Source organism: Chrysochloris asiatica, unplaced genomic scaffold, assembly GCF_000296735.1.
Source record: "Chrysochloris asiatica unplaced genomic scaffold, ChrAsi1.0 scaffold00016, whole genome shotgun sequence".
In the NCBI taxonomy this organism is placed as follows: domain Eukaryota; kingdom Metazoa; phylum Chordata; class Mammalia; order Afrosoricida; family Chrysochloridae; genus Chrysochloris; species Chrysochloris asiatica.
In genome coordinates this window covers 16969839-16986685 of record NW_006408534.1, presented here as the reverse complement: position 1 = coordinate 16986685, position 16847 = coordinate 16969839, and the positions used below count along the sequence as shown (strand labels likewise).

The 16847-nt window shown below is 38.8% G+C and overlaps 1 protein-coding gene across 1 annotated transcript in view; it reads right to left on the bottom strand.

Moving 5' to 3' along the window:
- ITSN2 (intersectin 2) overlaps positions 1-16847 on the bottom strand; it is a 171018-nt gene that overhangs the window by 76870 nt on the left and 77301 nt on the right. The window contains exons 20-22 of the mRNA XM_006835299.1: positions 7357-7529; positions 6903-7047; positions 4379-4584 (exon numbers count right to left, since the gene is read on the bottom strand). Of these exons, the coding sequence (XP_006835362.1) occupies positions 4379-4584; positions 6903-7047; positions 7357-7529 (524 nt within the window). The remainder of the gene's footprint in view (positions 1-4378; positions 4585-6902; positions 7048-7356; positions 7530-16847) is intronic.

Below are 16847 nucleotides of genomic sequence, written 5' to 3'. Positions count from 1 at the left end.
AACAATGTGCAATCCTGGGCCAACCTCACTACTGCTGCCACACTTGATGCCATCAACGATGCCACCTGGCTGATCCATCTCGTTGGGGGTCTTCCTCTTTTTCTCTGACCCTCCACCTTACCCAGCATGACATCCTTCTCCAGCGACTGTTCTCTCTGGACAATGTGTCCCAAGTAGGCGAGATGAAGCTTAGCCATCTTGGCCTCCAAGGAGCACTCTGGTTGCACTTCTTCCAAAACAGATCTATTGATTCTTTTGGCAGTCCACGGCACTTTCAGTATTCTCCTCCAACACCACAACTCAAAGGCATCAATTCTTCTACGATCTTCCTTATTCACTGTCCAGCTTTCGCATCCATATGAGGTTATGAAAATACCATGGCTTGGGTCAGGCGTACCTTAGTCCTCAAGCTGACATCTCTGCTCTTCAACACTTTAAAAAGTTCCTGTGCAGCAGATTTGCCCAATGCAATACGTCGTCTGATCTTTTGACTGCTGCTTCTGCGAGCGTTGACAGTTGATCCAAGAAGAATGAAGTCCTTGACAACGTCAATCTCTTCTCCATTGAAAAGAATGCTGTTTATTGGTCCAGTGGTGAGGATTTTTGTTTTCTTAACATTGAGATGTAATCCATATTAAAGGCTGTGTTCTGTGATCTTCAAAAGTATATGTTTCAAGTCTTTAGACTTAATCTTTTTGTGTCTTAATATTTGCTTAAATGTTTTAGAGATTAAATAATTCCTATAAAAGGCCTAGCTTCAGCTATCTCAGTGTAAGTATATAAATGTCTTATGTATTCTTTTTTTGTTGTGGTGGTTAAGAAAGTAAACTACTGGCTTCCAATTTAACATCTAGTTATTACAACTGGAGAAATTAAAGCGGGTTCTGCAAACCAGCATTTGAACAAACTTGTATTAAAAGGTTGACTACAGGTCTAAACCATCATAAGAACATAAACTAGAATTCACAAGCTGAACATCAATAAAATATGGATAACCAATTAAGATCAGTATCATCAATAAACATCAAAAGAATACTAGTAGCACAAGTCATTATGTCATACTGCCCCAGAGGAGTATAATTCATTAAAATCTGTTTAAATCTGACAACTCTACGGCATAAACTTAAAAGTATAACCGATCATCCCATGGAGTTGCCCAGACTTATGTTACTAGTTATGTTACTGGGGAAGGGAAGAGACAGGTTTGTATGAGAGGCTGATATGAAAAGAATCAAACTAATGACTTCCCAACATGGGAAGCAAAAAACTTCATAAATCAATTTTGCTATCATTTTCAGCATGTCATTCAATGTATCCCACAGCATCCTGTTTGGATCTTTTCTTGCAGTGAAAAAAGCATCACAGTTCTTCCAGCGACATTTCAGAAATTCAAGTCTGAATATGTGTGGTCAGTTAGCAAGTGCTGTTTCAAATGATCCAAATATTAGAGCGCAACCATGTCACCAACAGTGGTAACTCTGCATCAGATTTAGCCTCATAGCCTGAATACTGCCATCATAACAGCCAGTACAGATCATACTTTTATGAATGGTCATACACATTCACATGTCTTTGTGTCCTCCATAAACTTGCAATCAATCATGGGACTGTAATTCATAGACACAAACAAATTTACCCGGCAAGCAGTCACCATCATTTTCCCTAGGATGTTCACCACAGTCACCACATGATTGTGGCCTTTGTAGATCCACAAAAACTCACCTGTATGAATGTTGTGGGCCTATGTATTCCTGTTACTGTTATAATTCCAATTCAAAACCAAACCTACACTCATCTAACTGATTCTAATTCCTGACAACCCTATAAGACAGAATGGGACTTCCCCAAAGAGTTTCCAAAGGTTGCAATCTTTGTGGGAATAGATGCCATATCTTTCTTCTGCAGAGTTGGTAGTCTGAATCACAAACCTTTCAGTAAGCAGGTAATAGCTTTAACTACTGTGCCACTTCTAAGACTAAAATTCCAAGTAAGTCTGAAAAGCATCTGCATTTGAATGAAAACATTTTTACATAGACACAGAATTTAAAGGGCTTTTAATTATTTAGTCTTTTAATTCAATCACAATGGAAATTGAAGATGAAGTAAATTATTCTTTATAGTCAGGTAAAAATAGCAGAAATAGAATTCAAGTCTCTTGATTTCCAAAGACTAGTGAGGCAAGATCAGCAGTTCAAGCTCACCAGCCACTCAATGTCTCTATGGGTCAGAACCAACTTGATGGCACTTAACAACAAGAAGTCCCTTTTAATTAAACCAGACTGCTTTTTTATTTAGATCAACTTCCATATAAAACACAGGTGATAGCTATATAAAAGACAGGATTTATTGTAGCGTATTAAATATACTTGGTGGTGTGACACCTCTACAGACTGGGAAATAAAGGCCAGAAACTTAACCTACTCAGTTCATTTTTGTTGGTCATTAGAAAATTCATTCATTCATCTGCTCCTCCCTCTAGAGAGGCAGAGCTTGATGGCAGCTAGGGTGGAGGTGCAATAAGGTTCACCATCAGCAATACCACAGAATACCAGGCAAAGCAGATTCAGAGCAGCACTCCAAAACTCGGAACCACAGAGATAGGAATATTTAAAAGGTTTGAAGGCTTATAGCTAGTGGAACTTGTAGCAAAAGTAAGAAATCATGTACTTTTGAATCTGCCAGGCTCAGCTACAGAGCCAACAACTTGGGCAAGACCAAACGGGGGAACAGACACACCATGGAAAAAGGCCGCAGAAACCTCGGAGCAAAGGTGGACAATAAACTTTGTTGGTTTTGCTTTGTTTTGATTTTCTTTTATTCGGTATCTGTTCATGTGTTCATTTTGATTTTCTTTTTTTCGGTATCTATTCACTGCCCCCCTCCCCGCCACTGCTATTTGTGCACTTCCATTCTGGTGACTACAGAGTGACTGAGCTAGTGGACACCCCCCACCCATACCACTGGTGGGTTCTTCTGCCACACATGCGCACAGATACTATAAGCCCAAGAGCTGGCACTAAACTGTTTTGTTTTTTTTAAATATAGAAAAGCCAGAACAAGGGGTGTGGAAAGGGAAAGAGAGTTTAAAAACAAAACAGGCCGAAAATTAAATTAAATCCTGAGGTACAGCATAACTACCAACAGTGACATCTTGAAATCTTTCAGGCAGCTTTGAAAGCAAGAAGCTGAAAGAGGACATTAAAGTCATACTCATGTTAGGCTACAGATTATTTTTTTTCTTCTCTCCCTCCTCTCACTTTTCTGCCATTATAGACTCCAGTATCCAGTTTAGTTTTGTTGTTGTTTTTTTCTTTTTTTTGGCTGTTGCTGTTTTGCTGTTTTATGCACTAATGTACTAATATCTGATAAAATGTACTAATCTCTGATAAAATAAACTTTAAGAAAAAAACCAGCATAATAGATAAAGATGGACATTATCTCATGATTAAAGGGACAATTGAACAAGATGACATAACCATAATAAATATCTATGCTCCCAATGAAAGAGCTCCAAAATATATAAAGCAAACTCTAACAGATTTGAAGAACGAAATTGATGAATCTACAATAATAGTGGGTGATTTTAATACACTGCTTTCATCTGCTCCTCCCTCAATTGTGAAGTGACTGAGCAGATACTATGTATTATGCAGTATAGTCGATATGGAAAAATTTAAAAAACAAGTAATAACAAAAAGAGTAAAGGACCCTGGTGGTGGTGGTGATTATGTGCTGTGGAGTCAGTTCTGACTCATAGCGACCCTGTACAGGGTTTCCAAGGCTGGAAATCTTTACGGGAACAGAAAGCCTCATCTTTCTCCAATGGAACAGCTGGTAGTTTCAAACTGCTGACCTTAAGGTTCATAGCCTGATTCGTAACCACTACGCTACCAGAGCTCCTTAGCATGATCAAATTTAGGGATGCAGGTAAGAAAATAAAAAACTACAATCTCAGATGCTATAAGCAATAAAAGATGTATGAAGGGTCTTCAAAGTTTGCAGAAAAAGTGAATTAAAAGACAAAAGAATTTTTCCAGGAACTTTTTGATGCCCTCTCATCTGTTCAAGGAATTTGGGAGGCCCAGAGATGGGAATGCCCCACTCCAGCAAAGAGGTAGCCCTCAGTAAAAATTTATTTAAATACTGACAATTTACAGTAAACAACAAGGGAGAAAGTCTCCAGAGGAAATGAAAACTAATTTCTCTAACTAAGCTTATGGTATGAAAAAAGGAAAATATGAAATTAAAAAAATGTTAGTCTTCTGATATTCAAACCCAGGCCTAAAAACCTTTTGTTGTACAGTCCCTTGTACTGTGGTGGAGTCATTAGTGCACATACCAACTCCCTCACAGCATGTAAATGCACAGAGATGCTTACTCCTCTCTCTTGACTTCACTCCCAGGGATGATCTTGACGTAAGATTTTGGAAACCATCCTCTTCCTCCATGTACTTCCCCAAACCACCAATTTTCTTGCTGCTCCAAGACAGTAATGATATCGTGTTTTGAGAAGTTCAAGTGGTTATCCTTCTTTGCAGTCCAGGAGCAAAGGGCCTGTGCTTTTATGTTTTCTACAACCTGTCCCTGTAAATGGAAACACACACATACACACACATAAACCAAGACAACAGTAACCATGATTTCTATATCCAAGTGCAACAGCAGACCAATTTGTTCTGATGGTGACTTAGTAACAAGGGAGCCTTGAGATAATCTTAACTCTTCTAACCAACTTAGAACTGTACAGGAGATAACTATCTAAGTGACCTTCTGTTACATCAAAGAAAGATTGGAGCCTACCATTCAAGGAAACATCCTGACATTAAATGTTATTGTACTGGAATGCAAACAGTGAGTACTCCAGAAATATATTTATAAATTCATCAAGTATATATCACAGAATAAATGGAAATTGTTACTATAAACCTTTTTCTCTCCTCCAGCTCCTAACTTCTGATAACTCAGCTTAATCTACAACAGGAACAGAGACGGAGTTATGCTTGGTCTCCCTCTACTTTCCTACCTTCTCTTAACTTCTTTGTACTCTCAGTCATTCTTCTTCCTTTCACTTCCATCTCAGAGGAAGGAGTGTTTTGTTCTCTTTATAAGGCTAGCCTCTTCACTTGTGCTAAAAATCTTATATCCTCTCATTTTCTAAAAATATTTAATAAAATTTTTAAGTCCTCCCTTTGAATCTTTTACTTCTTTCTCCAGTTCTCTACTTTCTTCTATCTCTACCGTCAGAATATTCTTAAACTTGCTTTCCAGTTTCACTTGTCAAACCATTCTAATTTGGGTTCTATACCCATCATACAACTGAACCTCTTCTTGACAAACTCATTGATAACTAAAGCCCTTGTAGTTCATGAAGCTCACTCTCTGGTGATTGGTGTCTCCTCTTTTGTCCTGCCATTTTCCCTTCCTGTTCAACACTTCTCTAAATAATTTTATTTATTCCTATGACTTCTTAAATCTTTATCTTCAGTGTAATTTTATCTCTTGATCTTCACTGGGCTTCCTCTAACAGAGATACATCAAATCAAATAAGTCTGAAATGCAATTATTTTTACAACCCACTCCTCCTAAATTTCCTATTGAATACAGATAGTATCCCTATTCTTTCAGGTGCCCACGCTAAAGACTTTGAAGAGTCATCTTTAAGTCCAACTTCCTCCTCACTCTCTGTTTAGTTTATAATTATTGCTATTTTCAGTTCATACAGTGTGAGATAAATGCTCTCTGAAATCCATTCCTTCTTTGATATATTCTATCATGGCCTACCATTAACTATTATAATATCTGCCTTTATCTGGTCTACTGTCTTCTTTGTGCCTATCTGGCCCATACTTACTGCCCGAGTTTATCTTTCTAAAATATACTTCAATTCCACTCAAAGTTTTTGCTGCCACATTGTTTAGCCATGGTCTTATAAATAAAATACTTCACAAATAAACCTCAATCCCTCTCGCCATCTTTACATTAATTCTGTACTATAACCAGTAAAATGAGGTACTAAGGAGTCAATTCCGACTTATGGTGACCCCATGTGTTTCAAAGTAGAACTCTGCTCCACAGGGTTTTCAATGGCTGCAACCTTTCTTCCTAGCTGCCTTTGTGAGGATTTGAATTACCAATCCTTGAGTTCATAGTTGAGTGCTTACCCATTCATACTACCTAGGCATTCCTTCCTGTACTACAGGCATAAGCATGCCTTACGTTAATATGGCTCAGTGACTTTTCACAGATTATTCTTTCATAAGAATAACTTTCCTTCTCTGTTTTGTGAAATCTTGCTTACCTTTGATGGCCCTACTGAAATACGGGGCCTTTTTGCAAAGCTGGTTCCAATTCCCACAGAGTAAGTGAGATGTTCTCTCCTCTGTACACGTCTCAGCACTTTGTACATATTTTTATTATAACACATAAACTTTAGTTACTTATATATCTGCCTCCATTAGGAGTCCTGGTGTGGCACTGTGGGCAAATACGCCAGACTGCAAAGTCGTTTGAACTGCAAGGTTGGTGGTTCAATCCTACTAGCTGCTCCTTGGAAACCCTATACAGGATCACTATGGGTCAGAATTGACTTGATGGCACTAACAACAACAAACAAGTGGAAGGAATTTTTTTTAAAACTAATTTTTCCTAAATTTCTAGCACATGAAAAATCTGGAACCAGTGGTCACTCAATAAGCAACTTGATACAACAGAAATGAATTGCTGAGAAACCTCTATGTGATAGTAACTTCTTTAACTTTGTCACATGTGAATGATAAGAGTTAAATGTTATAAACTCTGGTTATATGAGTAAATAATACCTTTGTACAAAATTTTCATTCTATTTTATGTGCAGTAGAAGCAAATTCAAAGAATAAAATACATAAAAATGAAAAGCAACGTACTTGTCCATGAATAGGTGAAACAGATCCAGGGGACACAGTGCGGGTAAAAGCTGATTTCTTCTGCCATGATGTGTTAACAGTTAGGTTTGAAAAAGCCATATTTTGATAATCAGTCATTGATGCTGGTTGGTTTGAAGAAAGTGGTCTGTAAATTTAACATTTTGATGTAAGTATATTTAAATGTTTAGAACAACTTTATAAAATATTGCTAATTTATGAAGTTATATGACACCACATTAAAAAATAGTTTGTGGAGAAAAGTACAATTCACAAGACAAACTCTTGGCTAATGTTTTTAATTTATTAAATTTCAATATTCAATTTGAAGGAATAGGTACTCTTGAAGAGCCCAGACAGATTACTCTATAATCAAGTAGGAGGCTGACACAGATATGTATTAGGTATTTATGCATTTGCAGAGCTGTATAAACTCCATTGTTAGCTAAAAACTTACTCAGAGGAAGTTGAGGTAGCAGGTAAAGATACTGCAGGAGGAAGTAAGGCCTTCTTAGGAGACAAAGCTTTTTCACTCGAAATTTTTTCTACATAGTTGCATGGAAACCAGCCAAAATTGCCTTGAAAACTACCATAGAGCCATCCAGGCTCTCCTATGGTTTTTTCATCAACCTATGGAAACAATAAAAAGGGTTTAGAAATCCACACATTTACAATGGAAAGAGATGCGGACTACTGCGCAGAATCCTCACTTTCAGAATTAAGCTTACCTAATAGTGGTGGTAAGGAGCTCTGGTAGCATAGAGATTACAAATAGGGTTGCTAACCTCAAGGTCGGCAGTTCGAAACTACCAGCTGTTCTGTGGGACAAAGATGAGGCTTTCTGTTCCCGTAAAGATTTACAGCCTTGGAAACCCTGTTCAGGGTCGCTATGAATCGGAACCAACTCCATGGTACTTAACAACAACAATAGTGGTGGTACAGGGTCACTCTAAGTTGTAACCGACTCCATGGCACATAACCACCACCACCACCAATAGTGGTGTTGGAGTCCTAGTGTGGATAAGCACTCAACAGGATAAGCACTCAACGTCAAGGTCAGTTTGAACTGCAAGCTCAGTAGTTCAAATTCATTAGCCACTCTTTGGAAATCCTATAAAGGGTTGCTATGAGTTGGAACTGACTCAACAGCACTTAACAACAACAACAATAGTGGTGGTGGTGGTGATGTGCTGTGGAGTCAGATCTGACTCACAGCGACCCTGTATAGGGTTTCTGAGACTGTAAATCTTTATGGGAGCAGAAAAGTCTCATCTTACTTATGCAGAATGGCTGGTATTTTCAAACTTCTGACCTTGAAGTTTAGCAGCCCAACTGGTTACCAATATGCTACCAGAACTCCTTTACCTAATAGTAGGTGAGACATTTTATAAAAATTAATAGCTGTGGCCCCCCCCAAAAAAACTGAGACTCGGTGGAAATGCACGCTCGGATTGGTAAACACACGCATCATCGTTAGGGAGAAATGGGGTAAAGGCAGCAATGAAGCGGTGAGCTAAGCCTCACAATATTCAGAGGGCTTCCGTGGACCCAGTTGGGGACCTGGTTGGCAAGCAGTGCGAGGAGACCCGAGGACTCCTGGGCCCAGAGTCAGTGACGTGGCCACAGAGGACTCAAGTAGAGAATGGAGCCGCCAGCTGATGGGAAGAGAGGGCATGTGCACAAAAACACCCACACTTGTAGATGACACCCATGTGACCGGGACTGGATGACTGGATGATCAGAGCTCAACCAGGAGAAGAAAGAAGGGGAGGGGGAAGAAGATTGAGCTGATCCAAGCTGATGAACTTGACCTATACATACGAATGCAGTGACACAAAAGAGGCAACAAATCTTTACAGCAAGAAACATTCCCACCCCCTCCACACACAGAGTAGACAGAGAGGGGCAACTTGGACATTAGATACCCAAATGGGGAGGGAGGGACTACAAAGGCAAAAAGTAACTGGTTTACAAGATTTCAAGAGGGAACCTAGAGCTAGGGGGCATGGAGGAAGGCAGAATCACCAGTGAGTACTATCCAATTTGTCTAGGTGGAGCTGATGAAATGAAATACAGATGGGTTACGTGCAATACTGTAGTGAATAATGGTTATCAAGACCGATTGTGAGTGTTGGAAATGCAAGGGTAGATGTTTTATAGCAAGGAAGAGAGCAATTATTTCTCCAGTCTAGGAGCGGAGGTCTCTGGGACCACCAATGGATAAGAGCTGAGAACGGAGCCCCACCCAGTGAACCGGGGATGCCTGAGATGGAGACAGAGATGATGACATGGAAGGATGAAGCGGCTGAGGACTTTGGATCCAGAGAGGGAGAGGAACTGTGGGCTGAAGACTGAGGGGGCAGGGGGAAGTGTAGCGCACGGGCTTCTAGGATATGCCCTTTGGTCGGAAGACGAGGCATGGAGGGGATTGGAACCATGGCAATGTAATGACATATGATGGAATGAATATGGAACTGAGGTTCTCTCATGTAAACTATCATATAATTCACAATTAAACATTAAAAAAAAAATAGGTGTGGCGCTGTGGGTTAATGCATCAAGACTACAAAGCTGGTTGAACTGCAAGGTCGGCGATTCAAGCTCACCAGCTGCTCCTTGGAAACCCTATACAGGGTCAATATGGGTTGGAACCGACTCAATGCAACTTAACAACAACAATTTGTAATTATAGAGGAAGCCACTTGGCTGCTAACTGAAGGAGTGGAGCTTTAAATCCACTAGCCACTCTGGGGGAGAAAAATGTGGCAATCTGCTTCCATAAAGATGGAAGCCTTGGAAACCCACTGCCGCAGGTCTACTCTGGCCTATAGGGGTGCTATGAGTTGGAATCGAGTCCATGGCAATAGGTTTAGTTTTGATTTCTAACTATTGGTATATAAAAATTTTTTTATCCAAGTGAATACATGAAAATAGTTTACAAAAATAAATAGTATTATACATTAATTAAGATAGAAAACTGCTTTCCCTTAGCTAACAGGATCCTTACTCCCTGATTCCCATTTCTAATAATTTGGCAGTTATAACCATTCTCTTCTTTATTTCTAAATTATGTGCCGTGGAGTCGGTTCCGACTCATAGCGACCCTATACAGGGTTTCCGAGGCTGTAAATCTTTAGAGGAGCAGAACGCCTCATCTTTCTCCTGCGCAACAGCTGGTACTTTCGAACTGCTGACCCTGAGGTTTGCAACCTGATTCGTAACCTCTATGCTACCAGAGCTCCATTTCTAAATAGTACACTTATAATAATGCATTTTTTGATGTTTTTAAATTTTGTGATTGTTGCTGTTAAATTGTGTCAAATCGTTTCCGACTCATAGTGACCCTTTACAGGGTTTTCACGGAGCAGCTTGTGAGTTTGAACCACTGACCTTGCAGTTCAAATTTACCCTGAGGTCCGGTGCTTATCCTACAGTACCACACCAGGCCTCCACATTAGACGTAATCTATTGGTTCCTGGTTAGAAAAATCGAAGATTATTTTTAACGGCAACCTCTTATTCCACCAATTTAGTTAAATCATATTTTTGGTTAAATTATGTTCAACCAGATATATATTCTATATTCGAGTCATGCAGTTTTGTACTTATTAGATTTCCTTTCTTAAAAATTTTTCTTTTCCTATAGTGAACAGGGAGGAGCTCTGGTAGTGTAGTGGTTACGAATCGGACTGCGAACCTTAAAGTCAGCAGTTCGAAACTACCAGCTGCTCCGCAGGAGAAAGATGAGGCTTTCTGCTCCTGTAAAGACAGCCTCTCAAACCCTGTACAGGGTCGCTATGAGTTGGAACTGACTCCACAGCACACAACTACCACCACCACAGTGAATGATTACTTTGTTTTTATTTAGCTTTTTCTGTTTCTATCACAGAGCCTTCTTGAACACTCCAGCAAACTGTAAAACTTCTGAGTGGTATTTTCCAGCTGGTGAAAATCATCAGGTAATTTATCAGTTGCATTTTGCCCCCAGCCAATTCCCTCTTATCGTATGACATCTGCCCTCTCAACAGCACATATTCCTCTACCTCTACTTCTTGGTCTTTCACCCCTTAAGAACTGGCAACACCTCAAGTTTCAAGAATCTCTCCTCATGCTACTTTTAATAAACAGGCAGTGATCAGTTAGTTCTCTGAGCATTAATGAATCCAAAGCTACATCTTCAGAACTGATTTTTTCCCCCAGAGGGACATGCCTATATTTTTAACTATTTGCATGGCATTTTTAACTGGATGTCCCACAGTAACTTGTAACTCAAGTCTAAGACTGAACTTGCTTTCTCCCACATCCGCTCCTCCTAAATTATCTACATCTGTTTTTTCTTACTACCAAAGACTTACTTCTTCTAAATACAAAAAGTACCTGGCGATTACCTCATCCACTCCCACATCCAAATTATGGATGTAATCTATACTGAAATTGTAATCTATACTGACAGCTATGTTGTTTTATCTTCATCAAAGTAAGTGCTTCCAGTACTTCTTACTTTCAGCAAGCAAGATTGTGTCATCTGTATATAAGTTGTTGATAAGTCTTCCTCCAATCCTGATGCTGAGCATCTTTTTCATATCATTCAGCTTCTGTGATTATTTGCTCAGCATACAGATTGAATAAATAAGGTGACAGAATATAAGCCTGACACACATCTTTCCCAATTTTAAACCACACGGTATCCTCTTGTTCTGTTTTGAATGACTGTCTCTTGCTCTATGTACAGGTTCCCCATGAGCACCATTAAGTGTTTTGGACTTCCCATTTTTTGCAACATTATCCACAGTTGGTATGATCCACATGGTCAAATGCCTTTGCACAGTCAAAACACAAGTAAACATCTTTCTGGTATTCTCTGCTTTCAGCCTAGACCAACTGACATCAGAAAAGATATCCCCTCATTCCATGTCCTCTTCTGAATCCAGCTTGAATTTCTGGCAGCTTGTTATCACCTGCCAACAGTTTTTAAATTCTGTTCAGCAAAATTTTACTTGCTTGTTTTTGTTATTATTACAAATTCCTGGAATCTTGTTTTTTACTAATACCTTAGGTGCAGCTTGGACTTTTTCATTCAACATTAATTCTTGATCATATGCTACCTCCTTAAATGACTAAATTTAGACCAGTTCTTTTTGGTACAGTGACTTCGTGTATTCCTTCCATCTTCATTTGACTTTTCCTGTATTATTCTATATATGAATCCTTCAATATTTGAAGTCATGGCATGAATATTTTCTTTAGTTCTTTCAGCTTGAGAAATGCTGAGTGTTCTTCCCTTTAGGTTTTGTAACTCCAGGTCTTTGCATGTTTCATTAAAATACTTGACTTGTCTTCTCAAGCTGACATTTTCTGTTCAACTCTTTTACTTTATAATTTCTTTCATTCATTTTAGCAACTCTATATTCAAGAAAGCATGTTTCAGAGTCTCTTCTGACATCAACTTTCATCTTGTTTTTTAATGACCTTTTGCTTTCTTCATGGATGATGTTCATAATGTCATCTCACAGCTCTTTTGGTGTTAGATCATTAGTGTGTAATGCACCAATCTGTTCCTGAGACAGTCTCTAAATTCAGGTGACATATATAACATTTATTTTGTTTAATCATGTCCATTCCCATTTCTGTAGTCTTCTGCTTTCTTATTCATATTTGTATAGCCTCAACAGGCACACAATCAACTAAATTGTTAACCTGAATGTTGTTGTTGTTATGTGCTGTGGAGTCAGTTCAGACTCACTGCAACCCCATACAGGGTTTCTGAGGCTGTAAATCTTTATGAGAGCAGAAAGCCTCATCTTTTTCCTACAGAAGATTTCAAACTGCTGACCAAGAGATTAGCAGCCCGATTTGTAACCACTACACTACCAGAGCTCCTTTAACCTGAATGAGCTATACTATGTTAAGTATAGAATAGACTCAAAGCTTAATAATACATGGGTTTATTATCAGGGCTACTTCATTTATATTTATGAAAACGAATTCTCCTTTTGATGTTGTATGCCTGGTTATTGATTACATTCATGAATGAGATATTTAACAAATTCCTCAATGAGAACTGCTATGGTTAAATTATAGAAATTGAATCATAGCTATATAACAACCATAAAATGGTGTCCTGATATAGAATAAAAGGAACTTCTGATAAAATATTATCCTTTAGTAAGATTAGCTTAAAATAGCTAAGCCAGAGCAATAAAAATGAGACAAAATACAATAAATAAATCCTAATTAAGTTATACAACCTGAAGCATCTTATTGCTGCAGAATGCTTAGCAACATGCCTGATTTAAAATGTCTGGTCTATGACAAGTAATTATTTTAAGGTATAAGTACTGGCATTCAAACACTAATTTCCTCCTTTTTCTACAAATTTCTAAAACGTAATTTCTATTATACCGCTACCTGATGGACGCAACTGTGTTAAGAAGAAAAGGCTAGTTCATTTACTCTTAAGGGTTATATCAAGTATTTTGAGTATAGGGTCAACTTTAACCAATTTCATTTCTCATAGTTTTTAGCTGTAAATCTACATAGTATATCAGATTAGAAACTTTTACATAAATTCTCACAGTCCTAGCAATACTAGTACTACAAAACTATCACTAATAGATTAAAAGGATAAAAAGATTTCAGGCTGTCATGGAAAATGTGACCAGGACTCAGTGGAATTTCTAATTTTTTCTCTGTCACTCAATCTTGTCACTGTTAGATCTTGCCTCTTATCTCACCAATAATACAGAAGCCTTCAAACCTGACTTTACCTTTTCCCTCTGCTAAATTATAACCATATCCATCCTGTCCTCAAGTCCTCCCATTATCTAGTTAATTCTATACATTCCCTGTGCTCTAGACTTTTTAGAATTTTCAAAAATCTTCTTCACCTCCATCTATAGGTCAGAATAGAGAGGTCTGACAGGAAGGCATATGTGGCTTCTGGAGCAGTATTATGTTCTGTATGTTTGAAGCCCACTCTGGTAGCAAAGTGGTTATGATTTGGGCTGCTAACCCTAACGTTGGCAGTTCAAAACTAGCAGCTATTCTGCGGGAGAAAGATGAGGCTTTCTGCTCCCGTAAAGATTTACAGCCTCAGAAACCCTATGAAGGGTCACTGTAAGTCAGAATCGAGTCCATGGTACTTAACAACAATAACAACATGTATATAAAAATTCTTTGATATACACACACACACACACATATATACACAGACATACACACATATATACATATTCCTTGAGTACACAGGTTGTACACTTGACTATTAATTATTTTTTAATTAGAAAAAAAATACTCTGGTAGCGTAGTGCTTACGAATCGGGCTGCTAATCTCAGGGACAGCAGTTAGAAACTACCAGCTTTTCTGCAGGAGAAAGATGAGGCTTTCTGCTCCCATAAAGATTTACAGCCTCGGAAACTCTACGCAGGGTGGCTATGAGTCGGAAATGACTCCATGGCACATAACAACAGCAACAATCAATTATTTATTATCTTTCCAGTATCATTAACCTTTTATCTCTGCAGACCTTTTCCATCACTATTTAAACTGCCCAAGTTACATTGTTGTTGTTGTTAAGTGCTATTGAGTCGGGTCCGACTCATAGTAACCCTGTATAGGGTTTCAGAGGATCTGCTGGTGAGTTTAAACTGCTGACCTTCTGGTTTAAACCAACCTTACAGTCAAGTGCTTATCCTACAGTGCCAACCCAGGCCAAGTTAAAAACACCAAAACTCCTCTCTTAACCACATTCCTCATTAGTTAACATTCTCTCTCTCGTCCCCATTTCAAAACCAAACTTTTTCAAAGAGTTTTATATACCCACTGCCTCCTCTTAATCTCACACCATTTATTTATCTCACTAAAATTTGAAGTCTTCCCCCACCATTCAACTGATACTCTTCCCTTAAATGTCATCATTAACCTTATTGCTAATCTAATGTTTCTTAGTGTTTGTCTTATTTCACAAGTGTACCACTCTTCTTAAATTTCCTTCACACCAAACCCTTAGTTCTTCTCCAACCTCTGGTATTCCTTCTAAGTCTTCCGCTTCCTCAATTTATTTCTCACTTACTTTACTACTCCCTATAGTTTCAATCTTTACTACTCTCATATCTTCAGTTAACATTACAACACAATGATGACATTCAAATTTTCATGCTCAGCCCAACTCTCTTCCTGCAATCTCTCTGGATACCTAACTGTTGCCTGGACATCTCAAACTCATCTAAAACTGAACTCATTGTCATCTGCTTAAACTTTCTCATTTTCTTCTCAGCGAATGGCACTATCACCGAATAATTTGTCGAAATCAAGACTCGAGTAGCCCTTGTTGTTGTTGTTGTCAAATGCTGTTGAATCAATGCAACTCATGGCAACCCTGTACAGGATTTCCAAGTAATAGCTGGGAGGTTTTAACAGCCAATCTTGCGGTTAGCAGTCCAGCGCTTTTATACTACAGCACCATACCAGGACTCCAAGTAGGGCTCAGCCTTTATAGCAATAATTCAACAGCAGGACACAGGTACCCAAGAGATCCCAGTTAACTGTAAGTTCCTGTTGTCATTGCCTCTGGGCTGCCAATGCTGCTCTCTGACCACAAGAGAGACTATTTCTAGAGCTGATAGCAATTTTTTTGTTTTTACCTTCCTTCCCCTGTTGCTTCACAGTTAGCTTTTTTTTTTTTTTTTTCAATTTATTCATGAGATCATAAGGTTCTTTAAACACAGGCAGTATGTTTTTCACCTATATCTCTAGTTTAACATAACCAAATGAATAAATGTGAATGGAAGATATAACCAAAAATGTAACTAGGCTTTTACTTAGAGGTAGGCTGCATCTCTACGCCCTTGGGCTGGACCAATACAAACTAGATTCTCTAGCGCCGAACCAGAATCCTGGTGATCCCAGCTGTTTTCCAGTTTTCAGTGGCTGGTACTTGGGAAGTAGATCAACAGGGCTTTCTTCTGATGTGCCTCAGGGTGGACCCAAACTTCCATTCTTTTGGTTAGCAGCCAATCACATTAATCATTAGTACCACACATCCTCAGGCACTATTCTCAGTATCATCAAGACTCAGAGGAAGGTCAGTAGAGACTATGCACTAAAGCTAGTTGTAAAAGAGACCTCTTCCTTAATTACAGAACAGCAACTGTACTATCTGTGGTGGTAATGTCAACAGAAGAAACATGGTTGGGAATTATCTTGGATGCATGAGTAGACAGTTTTAGTTTTAGTAAGCTCTATTTCAAACAAGGAAGCATGCTGGCTCTATACAATAACCACTAGCCTGCAAACTGCCAAGTCCACAGTTCAAGACCACCAACCACTCCATGGGAAAAAAGATGAGGCTTTCTGCTTCTGTGAACATTTAAAGCCTAGGAAACCCTACACAAGGTCACTATGAGTTGGAACTGAATCGACGGCACTTAATAACAATATTCCAAATAATCTCTACCCTAAGTATCACTGGGAATGTTGTGGCTCTAGAGGACAAGCACTGGACTGTGAACTACAGGGCTAGCAGACTGAGCCCACTAGTTGCTCCACATGAGAACTATAAGGCTTTCTGTTCCCATAAAGAGTTACAGCTTCAGGGTCACTTAACAACAAAGAAGTATCATTAAGTGTTTGCTGCTGTTGTTAAGTGCCATTGAGTCAATTCCAACTCATAATGACCCAGTATAGGGTTTCCAAGGAGCTGATGGTGGGTTTTTGAACCACTGACCCTGTGGTCAGTAGTCCAATACCTATCCTACAGAGTTATACAGGACAACTAACTGATTTAAAAAAAAAAAAGCAAACTGGTGACAATATGGAGGAAAAAAAGACAAAAATAGGTACTGGAGTTAGGTACTTTGGGCAATATTACCCCAATTTACTAAAAAGAAAACTGAAGCTGAGGCTAGAATCCAAGTCTGTGCGCTTTCAAACTCTGTACCCTTTCCAACA